General features: G+C 38.0%; 1 protein-coding gene across 3 annotated transcripts in view; it reads left to right on the top strand.

The window, feature by feature from the left end:
- The window catches only part of LOC106087191 (transient receptor potential protein), a 36,637-nt gene extending 24,382 nt beyond the window's left edge, over positions 1–12,255 (top strand). For all 3 annotated transcript variants that reach the window (XM_059362489.1, XM_059362490.1, XM_059362488.1), the window contains exons 6-16: positions 2,514–2,690; positions 4,346–4,580; positions 6,638–6,790; positions 6,854–6,999; positions 7,071–7,438; positions 7,505–7,862; positions 8,073–8,292; positions 8,429–8,582; positions 8,654–8,814; positions 8,884–9,056; positions 11,471–12,255. In XM_059362489.1, coding sequence (XP_059218472.1) covers positions 2,514–2,690; positions 4,346–4,580; positions 6,638–6,790; positions 6,854–6,999; positions 7,071–7,438; positions 7,505–7,862; positions 8,073–8,292; positions 8,429–8,582; positions 8,654–8,814; positions 8,884–9,056; positions 11,471–12,148 — 2,823 coding nt within the window. In that variant the 3' untranslated portion in view covers positions 12,149–12,255. The remainder of the gene's footprint in view (positions 1–2,513; positions 2,691–4,345; positions 4,581–6,637; positions 6,791–6,853; positions 7,000–7,070; positions 7,439–7,504; positions 7,863–8,072; positions 8,293–8,428; positions 8,583–8,653; positions 8,815–8,883; positions 9,057–11,470) is intronic.
- Positions 12,256–17,301: the final 5,046 nt, after the last annotated feature.

Below are 17,301 nucleotides of genomic sequence, written 5' to 3'. Positions count from 1 at the left end.
AAATTGATATTTCGATGTGTTGCAAATGGAAAGACTAAATGAATTTACCCCCCATCCTACGGTGGTGGGTATAAAAAACGAGTAAGAAACAAGCAAATGCTTGTTAAGATCGATAAAAAACATAAAGCTTTTATGGGCTTCAGACCCTTAATCGGGATATCGGACTATATGGCAGCTATTTCTAAATATAGTCCGATTTGAACCATATTTGTGTCCTCTGTTAGAAGGCGTAAAACTTCTCAATGTTTCAAATTTCAGCGAAATCGGGAAATAAATAAAGCTTTTATGGGCTTCAGACCCTTTATCGGCAGATCGGTAAATATGGTAGCTATATATAAATATAGTTCGATATGGACCATATTTGGGTCAGATGTCGGAAAGCATTAAGCTACTCACTGTTTAAAATTTCAGCGGTCTATATAGCAGCTGTACCCAAAAATGGTCCGATTTGGCCCGTTCAAGAACTCAACCAACGTGCATCAAAAAGTCGTATCTGTGCCAAGTTTCAGCTGAATATCTCAATTTTTGAAGGTTGTAGAGTGATTACAACAAACGGACGGACAGACAGATAGACTGACAGACATACGGACATCGTTAAATCGTCTTAAAATTTTACGACGATCCGAAATATATATACTTTGTAGGGTCGGAAATTGATATTTCGATGTGTTGCAAACGGAAAGACTAAATGAATTTACCCCCCATCCTACGGTGGTGGGTATAAAAAACGAGTAAGAAACAAGCAAATGCTTGTTAAGATCGATAAAAAACATAAAGCTTTTATGGGCTTCAGACCCTTAATCGGGATATCGGACTATATGGCAGCTATTTCTAAATATAGTCCGATTTGAACCATATTTGTGTCCTCTGTTAGAAGGCGTAAAACTTCTCAATGTTTCAAATTTCAGCGAAATCGGGAAATAAATAAAGCTTTTGGCTTCAGACCCTTTATCGGCAGATCGGTAAATATGGTAGCTATATATAAATATAGTTCGATATGGACCATATTTGGGTCAGATGTCGGAAAGCATTAAGCTACTCACTGTTTAAAATTTCAGCGGTCTATATAGCAGCTGTACCCAAAAATGGTCCGATTTGGCCCGTTCAAGAACTCTCAATTTTTGAAGGTTGTAGAGTGATTACAGACAGACAGATAGACGGACAGACACACGGACATCGTTAAATCGTCTTAAAATTTTACGACGATCCGAAATATAAGTAAAGTAGGGTCGGAAATTGATATTTCGATGTTTAATATTTGGATAAAACTTGTTTTCTGTAGGTTCTCAAGATGTCAAATCTAGAGTTCGGTTTGTATGGATGCTATATTGAACCATATTTGGAATAAATATAAGAGGTCACAGTATTTCGTGCGATCTACTATAGTCCCTCGAATACACCAAATCCTCAAAAATTAACATAAACGCCAGAAATCAGTAAAACGGAAAACATAATTCAAGAATAAAGTAAACTCAAACTATTTTTGTCTAACGAATGTATGAAGAGGCAACACTGTGCGCCGTCCGGACTCGACTTCAAAAAGGTGGGCCCTTTTCATTGAATTTAAATCTTGAATCGGACTGCACTCATTGCTATATGAGAAGTTTGCCCCTGTTCCTTAGTGGAATGTTCGTAGGCAAATTTGCAAATTATGTCCTCACCCTGTCCATGTTAACGCCAAATCAAGTGTGGGAATATAAAAACCTACATATATCAAAATCTTAACCTATATATTATGGTATGATATACCAGGTATGGCAGACCAGACCATAATATAACTCTTCTGCGCTATGGTGGTTATTTAACTCTTCGATACGGTTATTTAACTTTTCGACAATCGACCACAGTCGCATGCGGTATTTTTATACCCACCACAAAATGGATATATCCCCTTTTTGTCATTCCGTTTGCAACACATCGAAATATCCATTTCCGACCCTTTAAAGCATACATATTCTTGATCGTCGTAAAAATCCAAGACGATCTGGACATGGCCGTCCGTCTGCCTGTTGATATCACACTATAGTCTTTAAAAATAGATGGAGATATTGAGCTGAAACTGTCTTTTTCTTGTCCATGTCCATCGGACTATATCTTGATATAACCCCCATAGAGGCATTAAGTTGTGTTCGGCCCTTCGACATCCATCTTCAATGTGGCCCAGATCGGTCCAAAATTGGATATAGCTGCCATATAGACCGATCTCTCTATTTAAGGTCTTGGGCCCACAAAAGGCGTATTAATTGTCCGATTTCGCTGAAATTTGGGACAGGTTTAATTAGGCCCTTAAATATTTTTTTTTTTTTTAATTTGACCCAGATCTTTCCAGGTTTAAATATAGTTTCCAATAGTCCAATTCCTCGACTTAGAGTCTTTGGCCCATAAGAAACTATATATATTCAGAGATGTGTCAATGGTGATAAGTATCCAATGTTTTACCAGTCTGAAATTAACACCGTTGTTGTTAACATATTTTTTCCAAGTAAAAGGTTTAACTTAGTCATGTTTTGCAGGAAATGAGACTTGGAGTACAACAGTTTGCAACGTCACTGCTGGATCATGTCAGAACATCGACTGAATTGGAAGTTATGCTAAACTACAATCATGAGCCATCAAACGAAATCTGGACACCAGGAAAGAGGCAAACATTGGACAGATTGAAGCTGGCTGTTCGTTTCAAACAAAAAACGGTAAGTTTTCTTCGGCAAAATATCACTTTTAAAGCGTTAGAATTTATAGAGAGGAAATCGGGACGATCTGATGATTATGACGCTCGGAGTGATAAGGGAGTGTATATGTTGGGTATGGTCGAACTAGCAAAAAAATAATTCATTAGCAATAAACGAAATTTTCGACAAATAATCTCCTTTGGTGGTACGACTGCTGACAGACCGACTATTTCTCAATGAAAAAAAAAACAAAAATTAAACAATTGAACTTGCGCATCAGGACTCTAACGCCCTCCTATTCTCTGCCAAATGGAAGAGACACAAGTAAACTATTGGCCTTTTCGTATAACAAAGCATTTTTTGCTGAAAACAAAATATTTTTGACTTAGAAAATTTTTGAATTGTCACATAATAGAACAATCCTTTAACACAGAAGAAGAAGATCCTAAAGGTTTTACCATAAACGAAGTGACTTTTACATCAAAATGTTGCAAATTCCCGACTAACGTTCAAGAAGTCTAGACCCAAGATCGGTTTAAATGACATCTATATCAGGTTATGGACCGATTTGAACCATACTTGGCGCAGTCGTTGGATATCATAACAAAACACGTCGTGCAAAATTTCATTCCAATCGGATAAGAATTGCGCACTCTAGAGGCTCAAGAAGTCAAGACCCAAGATTGGTTTATATGACAGCTATATCAGAATATGAACCGATTCAAACCAAACTTGGCACAGTTGTTGGATATCATAATAAAATACTTTTTATGATATCCAAGAATTGCGACTGATATAGCTGCCATAGTTTATATGGCAGCTATATTAGGATATGAACCGATTTGAATCATACTTGACATAGTTGTTTGATATCATAACAAAACACGTCTTGCAAAATTTCATTTCAATCTGATAAGAATTGCGCACTCTAGAGGCTCAAGAAGTCAAGACCCAAGATCAGTTTATATGGCAGCTATATCAAAACATGGACGGATTTAAACCATACTTAGCGCAGTTGTTGGAAGTGATACCAAAACACCACTTGCAGAATTTCAGTCAAATCGGACGAGAATTTCGCCCTTGACTTCTGGAGTCTCTAGACTCAAGAAGTCAAGACCTATGATCGTTTTATATGACAGCTATACCAAAGCATGGACCGATATGGCCCATTTACAATCCCAACTGACCTACACTAATAAAAAGTATTTGTGCAAAATTTCAAGCGGCTAGCTTTACTTCTTCGAAAGTTTGCGTGCTTTCGACAGACAGACGGGCGGACGGACAGGCGGACGGACATGACTAGATCGACATAAAATGTCACGACGATCATGAATATATATACTTTATGGGGTCTCATGGGGGGTCTCAGACGAATATTTCGAGTAGTAAAATTGAGATATGAAAGTTTTTGCCAGGAATACCATCTCATGAAAGGAGTTGTTATGAGCGTGTGTGAGTAAAACAAAGAAAGGTTTGGGTTTTAATTTTAAAAATCTAAGTCCATTGGTTTGAATTGAATAACTTGCCGCTCTAATGAGTTGAAGTAAGTAAATCAAGCTCTTATTGATGACTTGCCAAGAAATTTCTTAACATTTAAGTTTAACCTAATATTTTCATTGATAACATGTATATAAAGTATTTAATCAATTTAATATGCTTTATTCTATTTTGTCCAGTTTGTATCCCATCCCAACGTACAGCAGTTACTGGCCGCAATTTGGTACGAAGGTCTGCCAGGTTTTCGACGAAAGACGGCATCTCAACAAATCATAGAGGTAGTTAAACTGGGATGCATGTTTCCCATCAACAGCATGAACTACTTAATGTGCCCGGAATCGGATGCTGGAAAATTTATGAAGAAACCTTTTGTTAAATTCATATCGCATTCCTGTTCTTATATGGTGTTTTTAAGTAAGTTTGGATTTGTCTTTTCAACAAATTTGGAATAAATAGGGTTTTATACCGAACACCACAGAAAAGATTTAGTCATTCGAGTTGAAACGCATACATTAATTTTCTTTCGGACCTGCAAAGTGCGTGCGTTCTTGATCGTGGTTAAAAATTTGAGGAACGTATATCAGCAAGTGTCATCCTGCAGAGTCTTATTAATTTTGCAGGGATACCAAACTCAGATATGGCTTGAAATAACTTAGAACGTAAAGGGCGATCGAAAGCGGCTTTGTAGTCAACAAAGAGATGGTTGGTGTTGATTTGTCCTTCTCTGGTCTTTTCCAGGATTTGGCGCAGTGTGAATATCTGGTCCATTGTAGATTTACCAGGTCTCAAGCCGCATTGATAGGGCCCAATTATCTCATTGACTTTAGGTTTTAATCTTTCACACAGTACGCTCGAGAGTATATTGTATGCGATGGGGAGGAGACTTATAACTCTGTAGTTGGCACATTCCGTCTTATCTTCTTTCTTGTGTACGGGACATAGAATGCTGTGGTTCCAATAATCGGGTATGCGTTCTTCTAGCCAGATTGCGCAGATAAGCTGATGCATACGCCTTATCAGCGCGTCGCCTCCGGTCTTAAATATTTCAGCGGGTAACCCGTCGGCTCCTGCTGCCTTGTTGTTCTTTAGTCGGGTCACTGCTACTTGGAACTCATTCTGACTAGGAGGTAAACATGCTATATCATCATCATTGATTGGTTCTGCGATATCCTCTTCGCCGCCATCGTCGGATACTAGAAGCTTGGTAAAATGTTGTTACCATATCCTCAGCACACTATCTTTGTCAGGAGGATGTGCCTTTACCAAAGCCAAAGGTTTGGTGTTTGATTCTTTGGTAGAATTTCCGGACTTCATTTTGACTCCTGTAGATCTCAATTCACCCACACTCACGTCTTTCCATTTGCTTCTTCTTTCTGCGGAATAGGGATTTCTCGTCTCTCCTTTTCTCTCGATGCCACTCCATCATCTGGCGAGTTTTAATTGATTGAAGAGTTGCTCTGTATGCCACATTCTTGGCTTCAGTAGTATCTCGACACTCTTGGTCGTACCATGGGTTTCTTGGGTATTTCGCGCCATTTTCCATGGAGTCGACAATGGTTTGCGCCTGCTCCGTTATATCATCGGGACAAGGAGAGCTTTCATCAAGCAGTTGGGACAGTCGAGTGCCGTTGCCATCTGCAGCTTTGCAAAGTCCTGCTTCCGTACAATGTCAGATCGTACTTTTTTCGCCATACTCAGCCGGGTGCGAACCATTGCTGCAACAAGGTAATGATCCGAATCTGATATCGCTCCTCGGATCGACCGTACATCTAACAACCATGACAACCATGTCGCCGTGTAAATCCGTCGATGTTGAAATCTGGTGCTGCTAACTACCATGTTCTTTGCCGTGGCGAAATCTATTAGCCTTAGCGAAGTTTCTTCGTGCAGGCTTAATTTTCCGACTATTGGTCCAAAGATATTTTCCTTTCCTTTCTTTGCATTAAAATCGATTTTAATATAATGGCCGGGGCAGCGGTCGTATTCTATCTCTAGGCGCTCATAGAAAATATCCTTGGTCTGCTTGTCCTTGTCTTCCGTCGCGGCATGGACACAAATAAGGCTGAGGTTGAAGAATTCGGTATTTCAGCCTCCCAAATACAAATACAAATTTTGCCCATGAACATTCCACTAAGGAACAGGGGCAAACTTCTCAATGATAATGGACCTCCTTTTTAAAGCCGAGTCCGAATGGCGTGCCACGGAGCGACACCTCTTTGGGGAGAAGTTTTTACATGGTAAAGTACCTCACAAATGTCGCCAGCATTAGGAGGGGATAACCACCGTTGAAAATTTTTCTGATGGTTCTGCCAGGATTCGAACCCAAGCAATCAGCGCCATAGGCGGACATGTTAACCTCTGCGCTACAGTGGCCTCCGATACCCTTCGTATTTACTCAAAATTTTCGCCCCCATTCAAGGATTTGTATGACCTCAACTAATCGGTATACCATTGTTTAAATTGACTTTTAGTGCTCTTGGGTGCCGCTTCTTTGCGTATTGTGCCGATTATGTTTGAACTATTGGCTTTCCCTTGGATGTTGGAAATGTTGGAGGATTGGAGAAAACATGAAAGAGGATCATTGCCGGGACCAATTGAATTGGGTATCATCACATACATTGGCAGTAAGTAAAGATAAAATGTAAGTATATAGATATGTCACTGTCTCATTTATCAAATCCACCCAGGTTTAGTTTTTGGCGAATTAAAGGCTTTATACTCCGATGGGATCTTCGAGTATATTGCGGATCTCTGGAATATAGTTGATTTTATATCCAATATGTTTTATGTTACATGGATACTTTGTAGAGCTACAGCTTGGATTGTAGTTCATGTGAGTTCAAATTCGAATTGAAAAATGGAAAAGCTTTTGTTTTATTTGTGCTCTCTCTTTATAAATGACAGCGTGATTTATGGTTCCGTAACTTAGACCCTTATTTTCCGCGAGAACATTGGCATCCCTTCGATCCGATGTTGCTTTCCGAGGGCGCCTTTGCTGCGGGCATGGTATTTTCCTACTTGAAGCTAGTGCACATATTCTCCATAAATCCTCATTTGGGACCTCTGCAAGTATCCTTGGGCCGCATGATAATCGATATCATAAAGTTCTTCTTTATCTACACCTTGGTGCTGTTTGCCTTTGGCTGTGGTCTCAATCAATTGCTGTGGTACTACGCTGAATTGGAACAACGCAAATGTTATCACTTACATCCAGATGTTGCTGATTTTGATGACCAGGAAAAAGCCTGTACAATATGGAGAAGATTTTCCAAGTAGGTTTAAGTTGCTCTGGGGATTCCCTTAAAGATTCAGTGATTTCTTCATCTTTTTCTTGCCAGCCTTTTTGAAACCTCACAATCCCTTTTCTGGGCTTCATTCGGTTTGGTTGATCTGGTCTCGTTCGATTTAGCAGGTATCAAGAGCTTTACTCGCTTCTGGGCCCTATTGATGTTTGGCTCTTACTCGGTAATCAATATAATCGTATTGCTCAATATGTTGATTGCCATGATGTCCAACTCCTATCAAATCATTTCTGAACGTGCCGATGTTGAATGGAAATTTGCCCGTTCCCAATTATGGATAAGCTATTTCGAAGATGGCGGCACTGTGCCTCCACCATTTAATATGGTTCCGTCTGTGAAACTATTGAAGAAAGCATTTGGAAAGGTGTCTCGCAAGCGATCAAAAAGTTTTATGGTAAGTCAAAAGTTGTGGACAAAAACAAAAACCATTAAAAGAAGGCTACTAATAGTTTATACAAATAATACAGAATACGGTTGTATATATGAGTCGTTTCCAGCACCGTACACTCCTTCTTAGTAATTGACATTTTATTTGAAGTCTATCTCTACTTTGACAAACTATGTTTTTGTTTCTCTCCCATGCATTGCAATTAATGCAACCCAGCGTAAATCTATGGAAAAGGCTATGGCTCTGCATGAGAAAGTAATGAAGCTTTTAATACGACGCTATGTCACAGCTGAACAAAAACGCCGTGACGATTTTGGCATCACTGAAGATGACATCATTGAAGTGCGTCAGGACATTAGCTCACTGCGTTTCGAACTGTTGGAGATTTTCCAAAACAACAACTACGAAGTACCGGATATTGAAAAGAAAACAGCGGGTAAGTATTTTGCACTACTACGAACACACTCGCCCATATGCCATCGCCCATGGTGTATGAAGGATATCTGGGATCATTATCACCTTGTGCCTCAACCAATGTCAGCCCACCAATTCTCTTTGTTTCACATTTTTAGCCGCCGTCAATAAAAAAGGAAAGGTCATGGAGCGACGTATTCTTAAAGATTTCCAAATAGGCTTTGTCGAAAATATCAAAGAAGAAATGACTGAAGGAACTGATATTTTCACATCTATAGCAAAGGCCATGAACAAAAGGAAAGCACAAAAAGGGTAAGAGTTGCATCTACCATACCGTACAAGGAATATTTTATGAACTTCTGTCTCATAATGCAAATTTTTAGTGAAAAAGACTGGAATGCTATTATGCGTAAAAATACATTGGGATCAAATCCAATCGGTACCAAACGCTCCTCCATGAAACGTCTCTCACAACGAAGTCTCAGACGCCACATAATAGAAACTGCTAACGAAGGCCTCCGGATGGATCAAAGTACACTTATTGGTGGGTAGTAAATCTAGCACCTTGAAGGGGTAATCAAAACTTTTAAAAATTATCCCTTCCTCCCACTAGAATATAATCCCAATCTGACCGATGTGAGCAGAGCAACAAGAGTAGCCTATGTTAAATTTATGAAAAAGAAGTTGGAGGCTGATGAAACTGCAACAGAACAGCAGACAGACCAACAGACAGAACAATCTGTAGAAACAACGGATGAGAGGAGAAAAACCATGAAACGAGGACAGGTAACATGCAAAAGTTTTTAAGAATATTTGTTGACTTAATTTGACTTTTCAAATATTTTTTGAGAAAAAAAATATATTTTTGTTATTTTAAAATTGCACTTTAATATATATTTTTTTACAAATATTCTAGTTTAAAATATTTTTAAATATAGCCCTCTAAAGCAAGTTATTTAACCACTATACTTGAATTTCCGAATTCTTGGCAAAAGGTTATGCCGTTAAAAGAGAATATAACAGGTAAAAAGGCGTTAAGTTCGGCGGGGCCAAACTTTGGATACCCACCCCCTCGGGTACATATGTAAACCACCTTTCGTCAAAATCCTGTGAAAACTGCAAACCTTAAGCCCCATAGCAGCTATATCGAAATATGTTCCGATTTGGGCCAAGTTGCAGAAAAATGTCGAAGAGCCTTGCATATCTTACCGTCCCAAATTTCGGCGACATCCGAAAATAAATGCGCCTTTTGTGGGCCAAAAACCCTAAATCGAGAGATCGGTCTATATGGCAGCTATATTCAAATTTGAACCGATTTGAGCCAAATTGAAGAAGGATGTCGATAGTCCTTAAGCAACCCACCTTCCCAAAATTTCGGCGACATAGGACAATAAATGCTCATTTTATGGGCCCAAAACCTTAAATCGAGAGATCGGTCTACATGGCAGCAATATCCAAATCTGGACCGATCTGGGCCAAATTGAAGAAGCATGTTGAAGAGCCTGACCCAACTCACTGTCCCAAATTTTGGCCAAATAAAATAATAAATTCGCCTTTTATGGGCCTAAGACCCTAAATCGGTTGATCGGTCTATATGGGGCTATATTCAAGATACAGTCCGATATAGACCATCTTCGAACTTAACTTGCTTATGGACAAAAAAAAGAATCTGTGCAAAGTTTCAGCTCAATATCTCAATTTTTAAAGACTGTAACATGATTTCGACAGACGGACGGACGGACATGGCTAGATCGTCTTAGATTTTTACGCTGATCAAGAATATATATACTTTATAAGGTCGGAAATGTATATTTCGATGTGCTGCAAACGGAATAACAAAATGTATATACCCCCATCCTTAGTTGGTGGGTATAAAAATTAAGCCTAAAATTTCCAAAAATGTATATAAGTATTTAGCAAATGTTTTAATAGATGTTTAGAAGTTCAACATTTTTGTATGGTTCCATTTAAAAGTGGAAAATTTTTATTTTAATATCAGCAGTATTTGCTAATATCAGCAGACTATTTTCTATGGGTGTAAAATATATATATTTACCGAAAACATTATCACTTTTTTAAGTTTTTTTCCAGAGAACGTCTCATAAGCCAAAACTCGGGGGAGATAAAAAAGTAGTACTTTGTCTTGCATGTCTTCCATGTATAGAACTGAGATGTTTTCCCGGGTCCGAGAAAAAAAATCCTAAACGAATTTTTGTTTGTACTGTAATAGGCTCATTTGTAGCCAGATTTAAAATGCAAAATATTTTCTTTTTCCACATTTTTTTATACTCTCCACCTTAGCATGGGAGTATACTAACCTCGTCATTCCGTAACACATCGAAACATTGGTCTTAGACACCATAAAGAATATTCTTGATTGTCATGACATTTTAAGTCGATTCATCTGTCTCCGCAAAGCAAGTTGTATTTTGCACAAATAGTTCCTATTAGTGTAGGTCAGTTGGGATTGTAAATGGGCTATATAGGTCCATGTTTTGATATAGCTCTCATATAAACCGAACTCCCGATTATTATTGTGCCCCTATTGAGCAATTATCCAATTCGACTGAAATTTTGTACTATGACATGCAACAAGTATGCTCTGAATCGGTCTAAGGCTTGATACAGCTCCCATATAAACCATAGAGACCGCAGTCAGTTCTTGTCTGATTTGGCTGATATTTTGCACACCGACTTCTCCCATGCGTACAAAATACGCATAGCCCCTCTAAGCCGATTTGGCTGAAATTGACATCTACTGTGGTATCCAATATCCAAGCCAAGTATGGCCCGACTAGGTCCATAACCTGATATAGCCCCAATATCATAGTAGTTCTTATCCACCATACTTTGTTTGCCTAGAGAGAGATATCGGGCAAAGATCTTCACTAATGCGTTTCATGGTGAAGTGTACATGAGATTCGGTCTGGCCGAATTTAGCATGCTTTATTTGTATGTGTGTTTTTTTTAATTCTAGCTATAATGTTAAGGTAAATATATACATACATATATATACACAGCACATTTTGTCAGCAATCCGTTTCGATTCAGTACTTGGATTGGAAATTTGTAAAAAAAAAACTAATTTAAAAAAAAATTAAGTCGAATCTTTCATACATATTAAATGTTCTGTAAAAAATGTTCGACTACGTGTTTTTATTATTATTGTAATCTCATTTTGTCACTTTTCGCTTTTGCAGACAAAAAAAGCAGAAATAGCAAAACCCCCAGATGCCAACAAAAAGGAAGATGCGAAACCACCACCAACGGCCGATAAATCTAAGCCACCTGCACCTAACGCTGCACCCAAACCTGGCGGTGGACCAGCCCCACCTAATAAACCAGAGGGCTCAGCAGCTAAACCTGGAGTGACCAAACCTGGCGAAACCTCAAAACCGCCAGCAGCTGGTGCAAAGAAGGAGGAAAGTGCTAAGCCCGCCCCAAGTCCAGCTGGACCTGCCAAAGGAGCTGCTCCTTCGGCTCCGGGTAAACCTGACGCCAATGCAAAACCTGCAAGCGATGCCACTAAACCTCCAGCTGATAGTTCAGCAAAGCCCACCGATGGCGAAGATAAAAAAACCGCTGAGAAGAAAACCGATGATAAAAAACCCGAAGACAAAAAACCCACCGATAAAAAACCTGAAGACATAAAATCAGGTGACAAAAAACCAGATGACAAGAAACCCGATGACAAAAAATCCGATGAGAAGAAACCAGATGACAAAAAACCCGAAGACAAGAAACCTGATGACAAGAAATCCGACAAAAAAGCTGAAGACAAAAAACCAAAAACAAATCTTGGCCAAAGTAGTGCAGCGGCCGGTGGAGATCGTGGCAAATCGACTGTTACTGGGCGCATGATTTCGGGTTGGCTTTAATGGTTGAAATTTTTACCGGTCATAAATTTAGATATACAACCAAATCTGAATTCATATTTTTTTTAACACAGATTAATATATAATAAAATTATGAAAAAAATATAAAATTCTTACCATAAAAAAGTCTTTGTAATTTAAGTGCAAGAAGTAAATAATAAGAGCTCAGTCCTATTTGCTTAAGTATGTCTGTTGTTACTTGACAGAGAAAGTAATAACAAGTAAAAGCGTGCTAAGTTCGGCCGGGCCGAATCTTATATACCCTCCACCATTGATCGCATTTCTCGAGTTCTATGCGCGGTATCTCTTTTTAGGCAAACAAAGAATATTGAGTAAGAACTGTTATACTATTAGAGCTATATCAAGTTATAGTCTGATTCGGACCATAGATGAATGCTGAACTTTGTAGAAGTCATTGTGTAATATTTCAGTTCATTCGGATAAGAATTGCGCCTTGTAAGGACTCAAGAAGCAAAATCGAGAAATAGGTTTATATGGGAGCTGTATCAAGCTATTGACCGATTTCAACCATATTAGACACGTATGTTGAAAGTCTTGAGAGAAGCCGTTGTAAAAAATTTCTGCCAAATCGGGTGAGAATTCCGCCCTCTAGAGGCTCAAGAAGTCAAAATCCCAAATCGGTTTATATGGCAACTATATCAGGTTCTGTACCGAGCTATTACTTCCAATAACTTAGCACAGTTATTGGAAGTCATTACAAAACACCTTATGCAAAATTTCAGCCAAATCGTATGAGAATTGCGCGCTCTATTGGCTTACGAAGTCAATATCCAAGATTGGTTTATATGACAGCTATACCAGATTAAGAACCGGTTTAAATCATACTGAACACAATTGTTGGAAGTGATACCAAAACACTACGTTCACAATTTCAGTTAAATCGGACGAGAATTGCACCCTCTAGAGGCTCAAGAAGTCAAGACCCAGGATCGGTTTATATGGCATCTATATCAAAACATGGACCTGTTCGTCCCATTTACAATACCAACCGATCTACCCTAATAAGAGGTATTTATGCAAAATTACAAGCGGCCAGCTTTACTCCTTCGAACTTTGCACGCTCTTATTTGTTTTTTGTAACTAACGTGGAGATCGCATTTGTTATCCAATCATCATGAAATTTTACACATATCACTTTTTTAGCGTAGGAACAAAGGCTTTTAATTTTGGTGAAAAATCGGATGAAAATCGTTTCAGATTTAGATATAGCTCCCATACATGTATAACGTCTGATTTTCACTTAATTTGTCGTGGTTGCCCCATTTTTTAACCGATCCGCAGGAAATTTGGTATGAGTGTTTTATTACTCATCTAGAAGCCTCTGCCAAATTTAAAATCGGTTTAGATTTAGATATATCTCCCATATAAAGACAATAGACTAAATTGAATTATTGTGCTGTAATTTCTGTAGGTTGAAAACTATATTGGGAACTATATCCAAATCTGAACCGATTTTGATGAAATTTGACATTGTCTTTCAGATGAGTAATACAATATTCCATAACGAATTTCATTCAAATCCCTTGAAAATTATAGTATCTTCGCCCTTATAAGTGTAAATCGGGCGAATTATATATGGGAGTAACTAAATCTGAACCGATTTCTACCAAAATTAATAGCCTCTGTCTTTAACATATGCAAATTTCGTGCTGATTCGATAACACATGTAACCTCCACGTTAACATAAGCTTTTGGGTTTAGAGAAAATCTGTTCAGATTTTACGGTCAAAACCGGAAACATCAAATGAAATATTATTTCATTTATATGTGATTTTCAGTTAAGCGTAGTTTGAAGTGGAATTCACTTTCAGTTATGCTATAAAGCTAGAGTGAAATGGAATTTTCACGTCGACGTACTGCAAATGCAACTTTTCTCATGAACATTCCATTTTGTCAATTAGAGGTATTTTCAATTAACCGATATTTCACTTAAGCGAATTCAGTATTACAGTTATGTGGTTTCGGCTTATCTGCACAATAAACTCTGTACAATACATTTCATTCGATGTTACGACATGCTTCCTCTGCGCCACGTTGCACAGTGTTCTACGTTTACTCAATCGATGCAGATTGTTCCTTCAAACCAAAAGTTTTTAGCATTATAACTTGAAAATTCCGAAAAAAATCAAAGTTTTACATTTTTTAAAAAAAATGTAACATCATAACCTCCATGATTTTTATCTTTCAGTTGGTTTTATTTTCATTTTTGTATCTTAAAGATGATATAATGTGTGTTATGTAGATGCGATAAATGATGTGTCAGTCCCCATTCGAGTATCTTATACACCTTAACGGCTTTACCAAATTTATAAATTTTTTGTTCCTCAAATTTCTCAAGCAAAGCACCGATTTCCAAGTTCTAAGCACACAGTGGCCCCATGTGTCTAATAACTAACTGTCAAAGGTTTCTACATCCTAGCCATAAACGTGTGAGAAGCAGTTGGTTTACTAAAAAAAAGCTCATTTTAGCAAATTAAGTACCGCATTTCGGCCATTTGGACCGTTTTGCATATAAAATAGGTACCGACCTTTTTAAAACCCACAACCATAGTATAGGGGGTATATTCATTTAGTCATTTGCAGCGCATCGAAATATCAATTTACGATCCTACAAAGTATATATATTTCAAATCGTTGTAAAATTCGAAGACGATTAAACGATGTAAGTGTGTCTGTCAGTCTCTCCGTCCGTCTGTGTGTTCGTCTGCTGTAATTTCTCAACAGTCTTCAAAATTTAAGATATTGCACAAATCAGTATTTTTTCAATACGGGCCAAATCGGGTCATATTTGGATATAGCTTCCATATAGACCCATCTGCGGATTCAAGGACAAAAGCCCATAAAAGCCGCATTTATCACTCAATTTTTCTGAAATTTGGAACATTGAGTTAAATAAGGCAACCCGATATTCGAGCCAACTATGGTTCACATCAGACCACATTTAGATATAGCTGCCATATACACGGATCTGTCGATTTAGGTTCTTGAGCACATAAAAGGCGCATTTATTTCCCTATTTGACCGAAACTCGGAGCAGTGAATTGCAATAGGGAACCCGATATCTGGACGGAATATGTTCGAAATCAGACCATATTTGAATATAGCTGCCAAATAGACCGATCTGCGGATTCAGGGTGTTGAGCCAACAAAAACCGCATTTATAACACTATTTCACTGAAAGTTGGCACAGTGAGTTAGATTGGACCACCTGATATCTGAACTGACTATGGTACACATCAGGCCACACTTGGATATAGCGGCCATATAGACCTATCTGCTGACTTAAGCGAGTGAAAGCCGATTTCGCTGAAATTTGGAACAGCTAGTTGGAATAGGCATTTATTATCTGGTTTCACAGAAATTTGAAGCAGTGTTTGCGCTAGGCCAACCGATACCAAACGTATTATGGTCCGCATTACACCTTAATTTGATATAGTTGCCGTTTAGTACGAACTGCCGATTTATTTTATTACGCTCATAAAAGACTCATTTGTTAACCTTTTCTCTGAAATTTTGATTTATAACTTTATAAGGCTTTTTGGTACCTGAAGCATATGTGGTCAGGTCGACCCTATATAGATATAGCAGAGTTATAATAAAATAGGATGGAAAATATATCCATGGTGGGAGGCATCCAAAGTACGATACGACAGAACTTAATGCGTTTTACCTGTTATAATTCAAAGCACAAGTTTATCTATAAACTAAAAAAAATCATAACGACGTCTCTATGCGTTCCGATTTTGTAGCTCCCCAATTACACTTTATTTAAAAAAATAATAATTTTTGTTTTTCTTTTCGATTTTGCTACAGATGTGCAGTCAATAAAATAAATTTACGTAGACTTGTGTCTAGCAAATAAAATGGCTATATTCCCACCACTATGAATTTTTTAAAAGAAAGTAAATGCATTTTTAATAAAACTTAGAACTTAGAACTTTTATCAAATATATTTTTTTTACACTTTTTTTCTAAAGCAAGCTAAAAGTAGCAGCTGATAACTGACAGAAGAAAGAATGCAATTGCAGAGTCACAAGCTGTGAAAAAATTTGTCAACGCCGACTATATGAAAAATCCGCAATTACTTTTTGGGCAACCCAATATATTAACTTTTTTTTGGCTTTAAACTTCAATGGAATATAGATCATTACACATAAAACCTATCTCCTGATTTCACTTCTTGAGTCGTTACAGGCCGCAGTTTTTGCCCGATTTGGCTAAAATTTTGCATGCGGTGTTCTGTTACGGCTTCCAATAACTGTGCCAAATACGGTCCAAATCAGTCTATAACCTAATGTAGCTCCCATGTAAACTGGTCTCTCGATCATCCTTGTTCTGTTCCTAGAAGCTTTCATTTTTACTGGTTCGACAGATTTTTAGCGGTATCCATGGTGGTGGGTGGCTTCCCAAGATTCGGCCTGGCCGAACTTAGCACACTTTTACTTGTTCTTATAAAGCCTCATTAATTTTTCTTACATTTTATTGGACCATCCGACACAAAAATATTCTATTATAACTGCCAACATTTGTGGAATCTGGGACACTGTGACCAAAATGAAGCGTTCTTCTCTGGACGATAACATATAAGGTCTTCCTGATCTTGGCTTTACGAATAACGCGTGGCTGTTTATATAACTACTTATAACTATCTGACCACATGGATGTGATTTTCTGAAATTTTTGATACCCTCCACCATAGGTATACTAATTTTGTCATTCTGTTTGTAACTCCTCGAAATATTCGTCTTATACCCCATAAAGTATATATATTCTTGATCGTCGTGACACTTCGATCTAGCCATGTCCATTCATCTTTCCGTACGTCTGTCTGTCAAAAGCACGCTAACTTTCGAAGGAGTAAGGCTAGCCGCTTGAAATTTTAGAAAATACTGCTTATTAGTGTAGGTCAGTTGGAACTGTAAATGGGCTATATCGGTTCATATATTGATATAGCTGCCATAGGTCGGATCAGTTTGATCTTGAATCTCGACCCACTAGAGGGCGCAATTCTTATCCGATTTGGATGAAATTTTGAATGAGGTGTTTTGTTATGACTTCTAATAACTGTGTCAAATATGGTTCAAATCGATCCATAACCTGATATAGCTGCCATATAAACCGATCTTGAATCTTGA

This window comes from Stomoxys calcitrans, chromosome 2 (assembly GCF_963082655.1).
Source record: "Stomoxys calcitrans chromosome 2, idStoCalc2.1, whole genome shotgun sequence".
Lineage (NCBI taxonomy): Eukaryota > Metazoa > Arthropoda > Insecta > Diptera > Muscidae > Stomoxys > Stomoxys calcitrans.
Note: the sequence above shows the minus strand (reverse complement) of the source record. Positions and strands in the feature narration are given on the sequence as shown.